Source organism: Vidua macroura, chromosome 9 (genome assembly GCF_024509145.1).
Source record: "Vidua macroura isolate BioBank_ID:100142 chromosome 9, ASM2450914v1, whole genome shotgun sequence".
NCBI classification, from domain to species: Eukaryota; Metazoa; Chordata; class Aves; order Passeriformes; family Viduidae; genus Vidua; species Vidua macroura.
The window spans coordinates 15,873,527-15,889,613 of NC_071579.1; the positions used below are offsets into that span (position 1 = coordinate 15,873,527).

At 40.3% G+C, this 16,087-nt stretch overlaps 2 protein-coding genes and 1 non-coding gene across 5 annotated transcripts in view; 2 read left to right on the forward strand and 1 right to left on the reverse strand.

Moving 5' to 3' along the window:
• The first annotated feature begins 494 nt into the window (after positions 1 to 494).
• On the forward strand, positions 495 to 8,820 carry DNTTIP2 (deoxynucleotidyltransferase terminal interacting protein 2). 2 transcript variants are annotated; one of them, XM_053985402.1, is made up of 7 exons: positions 495 to 756; positions 1,447 to 3,170; positions 4,643 to 4,778; positions 5,434 to 5,529; positions 5,904 to 6,068; positions 7,226 to 7,335; positions 8,665 to 8,820. In XM_053985402.1, exons 1-7 carry the CDS (start codon positions 628 to 630, stop codon positions 8,756 to 8,758), a joined length of 2,454 nt encoding a protein of 817 aa, XP_053841377.1. In that variant the 5' UTR covers positions 495 to 627; the 3' UTR covers positions 8,759 to 8,820. The 2 variants fall into 2 exon arrangements, with proteins under 2 accessions (XP_053841377.1, XP_053841378.1); XM_053985403.1 differs by lacking the exon at positions 495 to 756 and adding an exon at positions 957 to 1,294.
• A 1,721-nt stretch (positions 8,821 to 10,541) lies between these two features.
• BCAR3 (BCAR3 adaptor protein, NSP family member) overlaps positions 10,542 to 16,087 on the forward strand; it is a 98,095-nt gene continuing 92,549 nt past the window's right edge. For both annotated transcript variants that reach the window (XM_053985397.1, XM_053985398.1), the window contains exon 1: positions 10,542 to 11,762. The gene's annotated coding sequence lies outside the window, so the exon portion shown is untranslated. The remainder of the gene's footprint in view (positions 11,763 to 16,087) is intronic.
• On the reverse strand, positions 11,852 to 11,937 carry TRNAR-UCU (transfer RNA arginine (anticodon UCU)). Its single transcript is given in 2 exon segments — positions 11,852 to 11,887; positions 11,901 to 11,937. It is a non-coding gene; the product is annotated as a tRNA-Arg (tRNA).

Consider the following 16,087-nt stretch of genomic DNA (forward strand, 5'->3'; position numbering starts at 1 on the left):
ATTTTAAACTTCCCTACTAGCTCTGTATTGTGTGCTTATGATTTAACCATCACCTGTAAGCTCTGTCCCTATTTGGCTGATTCTGTGTCTTACCAGACTTGTGTGTGTGCTCAGTTTTTTTTATATTGAAATGCTACAAAACAGGAACTGTGCTAAACCAATGTAAAGGCTGCTCTAATGGGATGATTTATTTCCTTTCTGTAAACTGCTAATAGTTTGCTTGCTGTAGAAAAGTACCTTTTAAGACGTGGTATTTCTGGAGTCACTAATAGCAAAACACTTCATCAAATTACCACATTATCTCATTCGTTTGGTTTGCAGCAAGATGGGTGAGAGGGGATTTCTTCCCATGAGAAGCCTGAAAGTTTAACTGAAATTTGAAACTCCCGTAGGCATTTTAGTGCAGCATTTTACACATTTCCAAGTGCCTGCACCTCGCGACTCCACCACATCCTCGCAAGCGTCACGGGGGCGGCAGGGCAGGGTAGGGCAGGGCGGAGCGGAGCGGCCGCGGCCGGCCCGGAACCTCCTCCGCGGCGCGGGGCCCGGAAGGGCGGGCGGCAGGAAGGAAGGAGGCCAGGGAGGAAGGGGCGGGTGCGGCGCGGCGGCAGCAGCAGCAGCAGCAGCATGGTGAACACCAGGCGGGCGGCGGCGCGGCGCCGGGAGCAGGGGGCGCGGGGGGGCAGCGGCAGCCCCGCCGATCCCCATGCCGATCCCCATGCCGATCCCCATGCCGATCCCGCCGGTGCGGCGGAGGTAAGCGGAGCCGGGAGCGGGGCGGGCAGCGGGCGCGGGGTCGGCGGCGGGCGGGCGGCGCAGCCTCCGCGCGGAGCCCGGAGCGGCCGTGTCGCTGCGCCCGCCGTGCCCGTGCCGCAGCCGGCCCTGCGGGACGGGAGCGCCCGCCGGAGCTCATTGGGCCGTTTAGCGTTGGGCGTTAAAGGCAGGCGTATTTTACTTTGCATAACAGATGTTTTAGCATTTCTCTGTCACTTAAAATGATACTTAGCAGATCATACCTAGTTTTACGATTGCTGAGAGGCCAGCTTGTTCGTAGACCTAATATTGGTTTTGGGCACCATTTTGGGTCACATTTTGATAGCTGGTAGTATTTAGTGGTTCATAGTTGAGGAAATATTCGAATATTTCTGAACGTTTCTTCTGGATTTGCTTCCCCTGACAACGTGACAGAACTTTTTAGAATTAGGAGATACATGTTTATATTTCTTAAAGGATGTGTGTGTTTCTTCCCCTGCCCTGACCAAAATAAGTAGAGAGCTAAGCAAGGGATGGTTTGGTAAGGCTTCTTCCGCATAGATAGTGCTACACAGAGACATGTGTTGTCAGTTTAAGTAGATTTGTTTAAAAAGATTCTTAGTGATTTTTATAGCATTCTTTTTGTCCAGTTATTTTATCCGTCAATACAATGCATTTTTACTCCTTTTCTAGGTGGGATCTGCTGAAATTAGTACTCCTGTGACTAGGAGGATGACTAGAAGAACTAAATCAGTTTGTAAGCCAGAGGTGATTCAGGAATGTCAGTTTGAAGAGTTGGAACATGCAGAAATGAAATCAGATGTCAGTGATAGCTCAGAGATGCAGGTCACTGGCAGTGAGAACACGGCTGTTCCGTCAGCACAATCACTTGCTGAACCACAAGGTGATGGTGATGTGTCAGAAGCAGAATCAAACTGCTCTTCTGTGTCTGGTCTCCAGACACCTTTGTTTGTAAGAATAACACGGAGGCGACAAATTGTAATTCCTTATCAACCAGATTCTGCTGACAAAAAAAGACATGACAGTGCACCTTTTGTAAATAAGTTAAGTAGGATTCTGGATGAAGATGATGTTTCTGAAGCTGAGTCTTGTTCCTCTGCTGTTTCTGGTGTCCAGATGCTCAATGTTCCCACAAGTACAAGAAGCAGACAAAGTAAAAAGAAATTGCAGCCATACAGAGTTGGTGAAGCCCAGAGTGAAGATACTTCTGGTGCAGAATCATGTTGCCTAAGTTCCCTTGTGGAACCATGTGTCACTCCAAAACGAATTACTAGGAGCATGCAAATGAAATCACAAGCAGAAAACACTAAGCAGACTGAGGAAAAAAATAGATTTGTTTCAGAAGATGAGAATTTAATTGAGGACACTATTAAATCTGATCCCATCATAATTTCTGATTCTAGACCTACTGCAGAATTTGTCAGTGACACAGAAAATGCTTCCACCCTCGTTGATGGTAATAAAGAACCCAGTTCACCTAAAAGCAAATGTGCTAATGCAACCTGGAGTGAGGACACAGAAGAAGAGATTTTAAATTATGTGGCATCTAGTCTTACAAAACCAAAACAAAGTGACACTAAGTCACCTGTGAAAAAAACAAAAAAAAATACACAGTCTGTTGAGATAGACCATTCAGAAGCAATGTGTGGCCAAATACAAGAAGATGACAGTAAAATAGTTGCAAGGAAGGGGAAATTAGATGTGTCTGTTTCTTTGACTGACTGCATGAGTCCCAAACAATTTCTAGAATCCCAAGGACAAGTAACACCAAATGAAAGTAAAAAAATTACAGAATGTGAAAGAGCAGATGCTGAGGCAGATGCACAGCAGTCTTTCTCATGTGATGATAAATTGAGGACGAGTAAGCCAGCTAGTGCAGTGAGCAGCCCATCAAAGGACATGGCTGTTGCACAGACATCTGAAAGCACTGGTAAAAGCAGGATACTCCAAATTGGTGCAGACACTGCTGACAACCAAACAAAAGAATATGAGGTATCCCACAACAGTGAAAAACCAAGCAGTGATAACAGCTCTCTTGCATTGCTTCTGAGCAACAGTGAAAGTGATGACTCTGAAAATAGTGATGTTGCAGATGTAGATACAGTTGATGAGAATCTGTGTTATAAAGAGTCAGATGAGAGAACTCCTTCCCTCAAAAAATCTTTAAAAAGCGATTCACTGCATGTTGAAGGTCTTTTTGTAATTGATACTAAGCCTGGCATGAGTTCCAGCCAAAAGTATTATCTGGATGATGTAGACCAAGACAGTGATGCTAAAAGTAAGCATAAAGGAGGTGAAAAAGATGAAGAATCAGACTTGGAAGAGGATGAAGAGGAATTGATAGATGAAGATGAAAAAGATGAAGATGATGATCTGTTGAAAAATAAGGTTGACGTGTAAGTATCTTGCTAGGAATAGCTAAAGAATCTGCATTTCATTTAAGAATATGCACATTAAGTGCAGAATAAATAAGGAACTAGTCTTATCACATATGTTGCTGCTGAAAACAGCGTTGCACATATTATAAAATATAAATATGGTTCATAAATTTAGGTTTCGGCATTTTTTTCAGTTTTGAATATAGTAGGAACAGAACTCTGGAATTCTTTGGCATCTGGAGGCCTTGTATGTGTTCAACTTAAAAAACAATGTGAAACTGGTCAAGCTGACTGAATTGGTTATTTAGGTCACAGTTTTGTTAATTTTTTTTTGCAGTTGGAATGTAGATAATGAAAGGTCCAGTAAATTCCTTACACGTTGCCTGATTAGATAATGCTTTTTAAACAGTCACAGATAATTTTGTGTCAGTTGTTGCTGTGCTGTGGATGGTGACTCTTCAGGTGAAACCTAGCATGGAATCAGAATAATTTAGGTGGAGTGATACTTCTTGAATTCTTGTAGTCCAGCTGCTGCTAAAATCCCTTATGTTTAAAGCATAATACTCATTTAGGTTTGATAAATAAATTTTAATCTAGTAAAAACCTTCAGGTGGACCAGAAGTCTTAGCTAAGAAAGCTTAGCCAAGCATTCAGTGTGAAGGCATTATGTAAGAACAGTCACAGTTTCATAGAAAGTTGTTAAAGGGCTTATATTAATAAGCATTCAAGCTACAGTAAATACCTGTTGTACCTCTTTAGATATTACCATCTTCTCTGCATTGTAGTTTAGAGCTTTTAAACATTCTTGTCATCAAAAACAGCCATTGTACATAGTTCGTGGATACATTCCTTTGGCTGCATGAATGGGGCAGTGAAACAAATGTGAACATACTAAGCTTGAAATTTCATAGAACCATCAGGGCTCTGAGGCATTGACCATGATCCTCTGGATGCAACCATCCAACCACTTTCTTATCCAAGTTTAATGACTTTGTTCCTAGTATGGTCACAGACAAGGACATTCATACAATGAATTCTAGTTTCTTCATACTTCTTATTAAGAGTTATAGTATTTTTACTACCAATATGTTTGGGGTTTTTCTCTTTAGCTAGCAAGCTTGCCAGTGTATAGAAGGATGCTAGTCATGAGTTCTTCTGGCAAGGTTAAGCAAATTAAGAATTCAGTTAAACAGAAGATAATATCTAAGATGAGAGTCCAGCATTAGAGTTAATAAGAAAAATTTGTGGAAGTGATTCCACAGGTATTTTTTAATAATTAATCTTATTTCATATAATGGCATGAATCCCCTTACAGCTATCATTTCAAAATTACATAATCTAGATAGCAAGACTTAAAATCATTGCAGAACTGAATCTAATTAGGAAGAATAAGAAAAATATTTTTTTCTGTTCACCTTCCTCAGAGCACAGTAGAAGGTTTAGCTGCATTCATGTTACAATGTTCTAATAATTAACTATTTCTCCTTTAGTTTACGTCTTTCCAGTAGCATAGACCCTGGTTTGAATATCAAGAAGCTTGGAGGTTTATATATCAGTTTTGATGCAAAAAATCAGAAGCCTAGATCGAGTGTAATTGAACCACTGAAGAAGAAGAAGGAGGACCAGGTAACATGTTTACAACTATTCAGTTATCTGTGACTATAGTAACACGACATTAATCTGAGAAGGTTGGTTTGTTTGATTTTAAGGAAGTATCCTTTTCATGGTTCATTGAGAACTTACATTCTTTTTGACCAAAGTGTGGTTTTACATTTAGTTTTAATGGTGAAAGTTTAAATATACCTGACTTCAGAAACTGAAAAGCAGTGCAAATTCTACCATTACCTTGTAAAATAAACTAAAGTTGATTATAGCTGGAGTTTTGTCTAACGATACACAAGGTTAAGGTGTGCTGACAAGATATTTAGTCCATAGCCAGGATGAATTTCAGTAAATAAAAGTCTATATCCTAATATGGACTTAGCAGATTTTTTCAAAAGCACCTTTTGTAGTAAAGGGAATGTGTTATTTTTGTTGAGACTTTTCTTTGGCCCATCCATGATAGTCCCCTTTACTCCAGGGGATTTGCTGTCTCACTTCCTCCAGGGCAAGTCAGCTGCTTTCTGTTGTTGTCCAGTGTTCTATTTTGAAGACTGTTGCTGCTCATGTATTGCATTACAATGCTTGCTTAGATTCTGCATAATTCCTTCAGTAGAGTCTGTAAATACAGTTAAGCCGTAAAATTTGTGTCAGTCTCTAATGTTCAAAAAAATCTTTACAGCTCTTGCAGAAGAGTATAATAACTCCAGACTTTGAAAGAAAGGAATGTGTCCCACCCTACAGGGAATCACTTCACCAGCTAAAGAAACAGCGCAGGGTAAGTGAAGAGCTGGTAATGCTTCAGATAATGAAACAAGCTGTGGTAAAAAGCTGCATGCTGGGACTCTGTGCATATCCAGGCCTCACTGGAAATGGAGTGATGAACTGCAGTTTAGTGTCTTCTTTGAGCTGTCCTGTGGAAAGTCATCCTTTCAGTCACAAGCATAGTGAAGTGAATGGTTATATGCTCAGTACAAATCTGTCATTGAGGCAATGCTGATAACCTCCTTTATAATAGTCATAAAATACATGTTTTAAGGGTACATATTTACATTCTAAATGCTTTATCTGTGTTTTGTAGGAAGGAGTTCCCTTTTCTGTCCCATCCTAGTTACTGAATGCAAATTCATTGTTCTTGTTATTGCATCTTAGGCAGAGCGAGAGAAAACAACAGGTGATGGTTGGTTTGGTATGAAAGCCCCAGAAATCACAAGTGAACTGAAGAATGATCTTAAAGTTTTGAAGATGAGAGCTTCATTGGACCCTAAGCATTTCTATAAGAAGAATGATAGAGATGGTCTCCCCAAGTACTTCCAGGTAAGGAAGCAGCAGAAAGTGGCTGAAGTTTTTGTTGTATTGCTGAAGTTTTTGCACAGCTGTTTAAGGATATCTAATAAGATGCCTGCTTTGTAGGTAGCTTCTATGTTGATTTAATTTCATATCTTAATTATTAAAATGTTTTGATTACTTGGCTGGAGTTTGCAACTATTTAACTTTGTGTTCCATATGTATGTATATATGCTGTTGATGCTTTTAGCTTTGGCTGATCCCATAGAAGTGAACAAATATCTTACTGAATCCAGATTTTGAACTTAGAGGACTAGATTTCACTGCTTTTTTGGAGTACTGGCCTTTCTAAACAAGTGTGTAGAAAGTAATGGGCTTTTATTTTCTTACTAGCTAATACAGTTTAAATGGAGACAGCTACCTTTGTGATAAGCTGAAATTTTTGCTGCTTGTAGCTCTCAGCTTTGAAATTGTTTGTATCAACAAAGAAATTACTATAGAAGCTGTAGAAATAGGCCTCCAGAAACTTTAAATAGTTAGCATGCTTGAGGAAATATTTTCATTTCTCAAAACATTACCACTTCACTCTGAAGTGTCAAGGGTGTTGTATGTTGTGAAATAAGAGAAACTTAAACTGAAGCGTTCCACATAATTAGATCCACACAGGATTATTTTCACTGCATGAAACATGTGCTTTGTTTATCTTTACTGCTAACCTGAACTGTGAGAGCTGACTGACACGCTGCTTGGAAAAAATGAGATGTGTTTCAGCATGAAGCCCCTGCTCTAGGGCTGTGTAGTCATCTAGCAAAACCACCAGGATGAGAGACATGAAGAGGTTTAAGGTTGTCATAAAGTTTCTTTTCCCTTATCTTTAAAAGGTTTAAAAGTTAAGAACTTTAATGAATTGAAGTGTTGATACAGTAGTCCAGCATTGAAAACTGTACAGTCTTAAAGCTCAGGCCTGTCTCTCTGCACTACACAAGGAGACCAAAAGGGACTCTGCATACAAAATGTGACTTACTTATTTTGGTTTTTTGCACTTTTATTAAGCAGCTGTGATTCCCATCTGCTCTGTAGGTGTCTTCACATTTGTTGCTGGGGATTAAAAAAAAAAAAAAAAAGGGAAAATAATTAACATCATGCTGTTCATCTACAGTAAGAATGTTTTAATTTTTGTTTCCTAGGTTGGAACTGTAGTTGATTCTCCCATAGACTTTTACCACAGTCGAATCCCTAAGAAACAGAGGAAGAGAACAATTGTGGAGGAGCTGCTTGCAGATTCAGAGTTCAGAAGGTATTTTAAAGTAGTTCTGTAATTCTAATATTCCATGTAAAAGAGGAGTATTTTTAACTCTGTAGCCTTTTTTGGTTTTATTCATCTTGTAGGGTGATTTTCTTATACTTCAAAGAAAAATTTTTAGCATTTCCATAGTACTGCCATTTAGAAGGTCTAAGGAACCTTTATCTAAGGGGATAATTAGACTGAGACAATTAATACTTCATCTTCATTAAAGGGTTTTATCCAACTTTGGTCATCACTACTGGCAGCCACTCTTAAAGACTGGTTGTTTTTTCTTGGCATAATTGACAGAAAAGAGCAGCCTGTAATTCTGTGAATGTTGATATTATTTAATTTTATAAATATGTCAGTCTGCCACCTGTCATGGGAATCAAAATTGTGCTAGAAGACTTACTTGAAGATTATGATTGGATTAATTAATGTCTGCATAGCCTACAGTTTTGGGAATAGATCATTTAGTTGGTCCATTTTGGTATTGGTTATTACACAATGTTAATAGTCACTTCTCTTTTCACATAATGACATGGTTTTTTTTGAAGTGGTACATGATTTGGGATTATAGAGTTAATTTTGTCTAGTAAATTTAACTATAATGTTGGGAAGTTACTGTATCTGTTTCTTAAGTAGTTTTATGGTTTTACCTGATTTATTAGGTATGTATTATAAAGGAATTTTAATAATTAATGTATTTGAAATTTGATTAGTTAATTTATGTTGTGGCTAATTAAGGGCTTTAATCATATACTTCAGCATTAGTGCAGATATTTGTCAGATTTTGGTGTTGCATTTAAAGCCTCAGCACTACTCACTGTGCAGTGTCTGTGCTACTCATCAGTGCAGGTCTGTTAGAGGAGTTAGCAACTCACATTCAGCAATTACCCTGCTCGTTGTTTAGTATTCACCTCAGCTCAGTTTCCTGTTTGGAGTAGAGTAAGGTTTATTATCTTGTGTGATGAGAAGGCACTATAAAAGTGGGTGTCATTTCTTCATGGTATTGTGGTTGAGTCTTCCCCTTACGAGCAGTAGCAGTGTTTCAGCAAACTGTTCAAAATGTGACTGCATGTGCAATGAAGATCGCCCCCCAACCAAAATTAATTACAAAATTCAACAGAATTTACTTCCAATGCAAATTTAACTGCATATGTCATTGATCCAACTGCTGATTCCCCTTTACTTATGCATAAGTGTATAAATCAAAGAAACTGATTCAGAAAACATGAGAAAACTCAGTTTGCCAAATAATGTGCATAGAGTACTGTCCATGTTGTCTTTTCCTGAGTTTTGGTTTGCCATGCTTAAAAGTAAATTATCTATTTTGTTCAGATATAATAAAAAGAAGTATCAGGAGATCATGAGTGAAAAAGCAGCTTTTGCAGCAGGGAAGAGGAATCGGAAGAAGAAGAAATTTCACAATTAAGAATTGAAGAAAAATACCAAGTTTGAACAACTTATTTGTTATAAAACTTTCTTACAGAATGCTTTGGTTGTGGTGTTTGGTTTCTTTTAAGATTGCAGGTCATGTGCAAATTGAGGTTTAGGGAAATTCTTGCCATGAGAATATAGCTAGGAAACTTTAGCAAATTATCAGGTATCTCACTTTAAATTAATTCAGATTTTAACATTGCTATTTATTTTAATTAATATTTATGTAAAGGGATAACTATATGAAACCATATTATTAAATCTGAGTACAAAATTCAGCTTCAGAGATTGTGGTCTTCTCAGGCTTCAGACTTCACATTAATTAATCAGTAAATTCAGTTTAAAGTTATATGTAGTTCATCTTGGCACGTATTGTGTGCTAGAAGATATTTTTCCATGACTTGTCAGAGGTGCTGCTGGCTAAAACTGTAATGGAAGGTATTGAAAAATGGTTTGGTTGTGAAGGGTTTATTTCAACACTGACCATAACAGTATACAGAATGACTTGTAATTCTGTGCCTACACATACACTTTTATATTTATGTGTGTATACATTATAATATATATATATATTATTTAGAAGAGACAAATTACATATTATTTAATAAATAAGTAATACTTTAATGTCAAATTTTAACAATAATATTTTGCTTTTATTAATTTTTACCATTTAATGATTACCTAATGATATTTTTGGAAATAACATTGGCATCCATTATGTAGGGTGTGTTGTGCAGATTGTGTCTGTTAGCTGACCTGGAATAGCTCAAGGTGAACGAATAGAGTGAGTCTGGAAGGCCTCTGCTGCCATTGCAGAGCCAGAGATGTCACTGGCTCAGTTCTCCTTCAGTCACACTTTATGACCTTTTGTGATTGTCAGAACTGCTGCGGTGTTTGGTTGGTTTTTAATGACCTGGCCATTATTGCTGTTACAAATTAGTGTAACTTGGTTACTGCTCCGAGGTGGCAGAAAAGATGGATAATAGAAGAAATTAAAGTGGCACTACATTGTCTCAGATGGATTGGATGATTAGGATGTAGAAGTCACTATCAGAGGACCAGTGGTTGATTGTTTCTTTACCACAAGAACACTGAATCTTAAAGGTTGCAGATCTTAAGCAAGAAGTGCTGAACTGTGTTCTTGACTAATGTTTAACCATCAAGTTTTCTACTGAGAAGTAGGTTTTTTAAGGATTAGTTATTTATGCTGAAATGAGCATTGTGGTATGTACTAACCACCAACTGATACTTGAAAGAAATTTTCCTCAGATCCTGTGGGGTGTTTTTTTTATCATTCCAACACTGTCCATAATGTTTTACGACCAGAAACAGACAGGAACCTAGAGTCCTTAAAAAGTCTTCACGGCCTGGAGATGAATAGTGTCAAAAGTAAAGTGAATTCATTGGGAAATATTAAACAAGTACAAGTAGTACCACTTGTCCCCAGGTCTCAGTTAATATGCATAGGCTATTTTGATGCAATGATATTTATGCCAATATCTCAATTCCCAGTAAATTATAAAAAATCCAATAAAAACAACTATGGTGTTTTGTTCTCTGGCTGAGACGTGGAAGCACAAAAAATTAATACTGAACACCAAGAAGAAAAGAAGGCACCACAGTAGTTGTCATTCTGTTGCATCCTGGGGTGTTCCAAATGCAACTTTGGAAAAGCAGCATGCGAGTTTGAAAGACTTCAAAAGAGAAATGCAGGCTGTGATGTTACACAGCAAGCAACAACTCCATGCCTGTTGCTCGGGCTGCCCAATAGCTACAGAAGTTAGAAAGGGATTTGGCTTGGTTCTATATCCTTTCCCTTTGATTCTTCTAATCCCTTCTGTTCTGTCGTGCCCTGTGCCCAGCAAGTGCCCATGTTGTGTGCAGATGGGGTGAGATGTGCTGAGCGTTCCCAGGGCTGCAGGGTGGCACTTGCAGGTTGTGTTGGCCAGCTTTGCATGAGCTCCTGCCTCAGCCTTTGTTAGATGAGGCACTGAGCACCTGTCCTTAACCACCACTTTAAAGGTGAAGGTGCTGGAGAGATTAAAACCCAAACGCACCGTGTGGTTACCTGTGGGTATTGGATTACTCTGGAAACACATAAAAACTGTCAGGAAGATTTGCCTATCAATTATAAATAGTATTTTCTTTTAATGGCAGAAATATTTGTGCTAATTTGTAATTCTGGCTTTACTGACTGTGATGGTTAATGTGCCTGATGGTCTTTTTCAGATTTTCCTTTATTGCTTTTAAATAAGCAGAATTACAGTCAGAAAGTCAAACCTGCAGGATTAAAAATAATTTATATAAAGAAAACCTCACAAATTTAATAATTCAGGAATAATGAATCCGATTAATTTATTCCATTCTGAGCAAAATCAAGGTGGTTTGTTTATTGCTGCTACTGTTTTGTTTTATCACCTAATTTGCTGTAATTAAAATGGCTCTTCACCTTCTGTCGGTAAATCAGAAAATACGGTGTTAATTCCGATTTGTGCAGTTTGCGGGCTCGTTTCGTTATTTGAAAGTAACCAGAAATGTATCATGGTGACCCATCGTAACTGAAGTGCCTCCAGGAAAGACAAGTCTTGGTTTTTCAAGTAACATTACTTTCCGCAGACAGTCCTGGAAGCGTAGCGGCCCCACGGGGCTGGCTGTCGGTTCTGACCGCTCTGGCGGAGCTCGGGTCAGGGGAGCAGGAGCAGAGCCCTTCTCCCGCTGCCCGAGGGCGGCGGGGCCGGGAGGAGAGCAGAGCCCTTCTCCCGCTGCCCGAGGGCGGCGGGGCCGGGAGGAGAGCAGAGCCCTTCTCCTGCTCCGCCTTGTCGCTGGCGGTGGGGAAGATTCCGGCGGGCCGGGCGGACACGGCAGGTCCGGTCGATGGCGGCTGTCGCCGCCCGCTTCCAGCGTTCCCCAGACCGTCAGGCACGGCGGGAGGCGGGCCCGGAGAGCCTCGCTAACGGGAGAGGGGCCAGGCCGGCGTACCGGATACCTGCGCTGGTGAGGTAAGGGACAGGAGAGCGTGGGGGAGATTTCCGCCCAAAAGGCGTAGGGGGCGGGGGAAATTTATTTAAATAAAGAAAAAGAGAAGACACGACTCCGCCGGGACTCGAACCCGGAACCTTTGAATCCCTTCAACCCTCTAGAAGTCCAATGCGCTATCCATTGCGCCACGGAGCCACCTGTTGGAATCTCCGCACGCCGTCCATAGAGCCTGCGCGCGCCGTCACGCCTTAGCCCCGAGTGTTTCGGGTTTTTTTCCTCTTTTTGTTTTTCAATTTTATTTTTCTTAACCATCATGAACAGGGTTAGTCGTAGACGGTGCTGCACAAACGAGTCTCGCGGCAGCCCCTGCGTGCTGCCTAAGCGCTGCCCGCGGCTCGGGTTGGGCCCACGGCTTCCTGTGCAGCGCTCACCACCAGGCTGTGGCCTCATTTCTTACGGTAGACCGACTTCATCAGTGATCGGTATAAAATATTTGTTGTCATCCCACTCTGGCGTTTCCAGTATTGATCATTATGGTCGAGGGATATAATTATAATCCATAACTGGCCTTGTATTGAAGAACTCGCTCCTCCAGACGTCTGGAAATGCTCAGTGGTGCTGCCCTCCCCCATGGATTCAGAAAGAGACGATTTTTCCATAAAAGCTGTAATTATAGCCTCAAACAAGTCCGGGATACTATTTTTTTAATAATGAGTAGGCATTATTAAAATGAACACCCCAAGAGACAGGAGTATGAGGTATTCTTTCTTTAACCGTGCCCTCCAGTGTGCTGCAAGTGCAGCCTGTGGCCTCCTGCTCGGGGAGGGCCGCGGGGCTGCCGGCACCGCCCCGGGAGGGCTCCGGGCAGTGGGGCCTGTGCAGCAAAACTTTCTGACAATCTCGTGCTGCACTTTGTCATCATTTAAAAGTACAGGTAAACATAAGAGTGGAGAAAAACATGTAAAAATTTTAGCATACCCTAAAATCTGAGGGACAAGGAAGCTAATCACACGGATATAAAGTAAACTGACTCGGATCCACAATCCCCGAGGAATTGCATCCAGGGCTGAGATACGGAGTGTAATGAATAACCGAGGTAACTCAGGCACTCTGCCAGTGTGCCCTGTGATTCCCAGGCAGCCGGCTGCTGCACCTGCGGCCAGCACTAAGCCAGAGCTCTTGAGCTGCCCGATGACTGACTAGCTCCTGCAATACTGCCCAGAAAAGGCGGCTGCTGGAAGGCTTGGGCAGTTACAGCAAATACCAAACTGTAGGTACAACCCCCAAGCTAACAGACTGTTGTTCAGCCAGAACATTTGTAAACAAACCAAGAATCACTAAGCTGTACAAGATTCAGAGTAGGTCTGGTCGAATTTGCAATCTCTGGGTCTTGCCACAATTGTTCTGTTATGGACAGAGCTCTTCATAGTGCTCCTGCTAAAGGAATGCAAATCTGGAAAATTTGACTCCTCAAAGCCCTGTACTGAAGAAAAGAAACAGAAGTCTTGTTTTTAAGAACTGAGTTGATCTTCAGAATAAGCTCAAATTTATGTTTGTACTATTCAAATAAACCTCCTGTAAGTAATTAAGAATCACTGTAAACATCTTGTAGTTTGTGGACACTTGGGCATATTCATTGTGGGATGCAGTGAGTGTTGGTGCCTCACCAGTGTGATCTGGTAGCATGGCACCTTTGGACAGCATGGCACTAAGTGGCTGCAGATAGTGAAGAAGGATTCTTTTTTGTCACAAAACTGGTTCTGAGACTCATATTTTTGTTGTGGATAGTTGGTTTATAAAGGTAGGTAAAGGCTGGTTCTGTTCATGCGGGAAGACTGACTAGGGAAACGTTTGGAATTTTTCCAGAAATGTTTCAAATTTTTCAAGTAGCTTTGCTTTTTTATATATCCAAGTAGTTTTGCTTTTTTATTCTGTGAATGTAGTCCCGGCGCAAAGCCCACCTTTGCGTTTGGGCAGCAGATGGAGCTACTGCATGAGAAACAGAGCAGCTCACGGGTCATGAACTTCCCGAATGTGGTCCTGGCAAAAACAGCCGATCTGATTAACCTTTGCTGGCGTGTGTACCCAGATCAGTCCTTTGGACTTTCCCTCTTCTGGGACTGTCTGAAGTCCACTTCTGTTGCAAGCTGGCTTTCATCTCAGCTTCTCTTCATGTTCTTTATCAAGGAGCAGAAGTTACTCGAAATAGAGTTGTGCTGGGTTTAGTTATTGGCACTCAGAAATTTTGCTGAGCTCAATGATGTGCCATTTTGCTAATTTTTAAAGGGAGGAGAAACTGAGGTAGGAATACCTTGACACATGACAGGAAATGCATCGACAAAGGCAAAAAATATCATCATAATATAGCAGTTTTCTATTGATTAAAATTAATCTATACATGATTTATGAAATTGAAGTGATCTTTGAGAGACTTTTACAACATGGGTTTCAACATTAACTTCTGTTAATTTACTGTAGTACTGGAGAATTTGCTTGTCAGACTGCCAGCAGGAAGTTATTAAGAACCTCTTCCAATTCTCTTATTTATGGTTGTTGTTGGACTAATGCATGTTCTGTCCTCTTGAATATTTTTGGGTAGACAGGAGAAATTCCCAAGAGCAATGCCCTTGAGAAGTTGGGCACACATGATGAGTTATGCCAAATCATCTTTACAGGGGATTATAATGTGAATTCTGTGTAGTTCTATTAACAGATCAGGTGCTGCAAAGCCATTTACTTCAGGAGTGCTCCCTTATAGTGCCAAACCTGAGCAGTCAATATGGCATCTCTTGGAGCACTGCAACAAGACTTATGGAGAAGTCCCAGCTAGTGCCTCTGGCCAAAAGTGGAGTACATCTAATTTACAGAGAGATGGGAGACTGTTTCAAGACTATTTCAATGTTTTCTCTTGTTAATTTGATCTGGTTTTTTATCCTTTTTTTTTTTTTTCAGAAATGCATAAGATTTGTGTCAAACACCCTTCAAAAATATCCAAAGTGATGTCTTTCACTATATTATAAAATTCTATTCTTAAAAAGCCCCCTTTTTTGTTTTTCTTAAAAATAATGTTTATAAGTTTACTTAAGAGCCAAAGCAGTCTTAAAGACTACACCCTTGAGTTAGTAATTATCAAAGACAAAGTTGACAGTGCAAAATTTTATTCTTGTCTTACATTTTGAAATGTATGTGTAACCATTGGGGCTTGGTTTGTTTTTTTTTTTTAATTAACACTGAGCCATGGAATATTTACAGTTGAGTTGTTCCTTTGCAGCTTTGCAGGTGACACTGTAACTCAGCTCCTCTTATGCAGTTCAGCAGAACAAGTCTGTCTGTGGCCTAGTGATTTAATCCTAAACACCTGGAGTTTTATCCCAGCTGTGGAGCTACTGTGCTACTGTGGGCAGCCTGATGCATTTTCCTTTCTGTAAAATATGGACAGCAGATGCTTTCTTATTTCAAGTGGTGCTGTGCAAGCCAGGCATCTGCAAGGTAATTTTAAAAAATTGAGATTAAACTTCCTCTGGGAATTCTTTATTATGATGTATTTTGCTTGTCACTTCACATCTCTCAAAAGTGAATGGCAAAAGGTAACAGAACCTACACAGATGACTCAGTTTCTTTTCACCAAGTTTCCTTTCTCCTTTGAGCAGGGTTACTGAACACTCCTGGGTGACAGAGTTCTCCTGTCCCCTGCTTACTCAGTTGCTTTCTCAGCTCAGTTATTTGGTTCTTTGTTTTATAAGAATGAAGCAGTCCTCCAAATTATTTTGACACACTGATTTGTGCTGCCTCTGCAGCACAGCATATTTTTCATTAGAAACCCAACACCAAGGATACAGATCTGGGCTCAGGGCTTCCAAAATGCTTGAGAGGAGTAGGAGTGTTTCTCTAGCATATGGGCTAAAGGTACAGTACTTTGAGATTATTAATATATTAATTTTGCTCATCATCAAGTATGCAGGTTAAAAAAAAATTGAATGTACAATTAAAAGGTAATGAACCTAAAGCAATTAAAACCCCCTTACCTTCTCCCACACTGATTAGATGCAGTGTTTGTTTTCTATCCTCACCCATGTGCTCTGGGAACCACGTGTGGTGTTTAAGCAGTGGTGCAGTGCAGTCATCTGGTTCCGTGCAGCAATGGTTTGTAAGCCAGAACACTGGGTTAACTTCTGCTCTCATTTGAGTCCTTCTGAATGCGAGCTAACAAAACCAAATGGGGGAGTTTTTCCAAGGCTATACAGATGTTAGCAAGAACATAATTTGGCCTGGAGTGCTTTGCTTTTTGTAATAGACTGAGTTGGCATGATGCTCATGTTAACCAAGAAAATGGGTAATTTTTGCC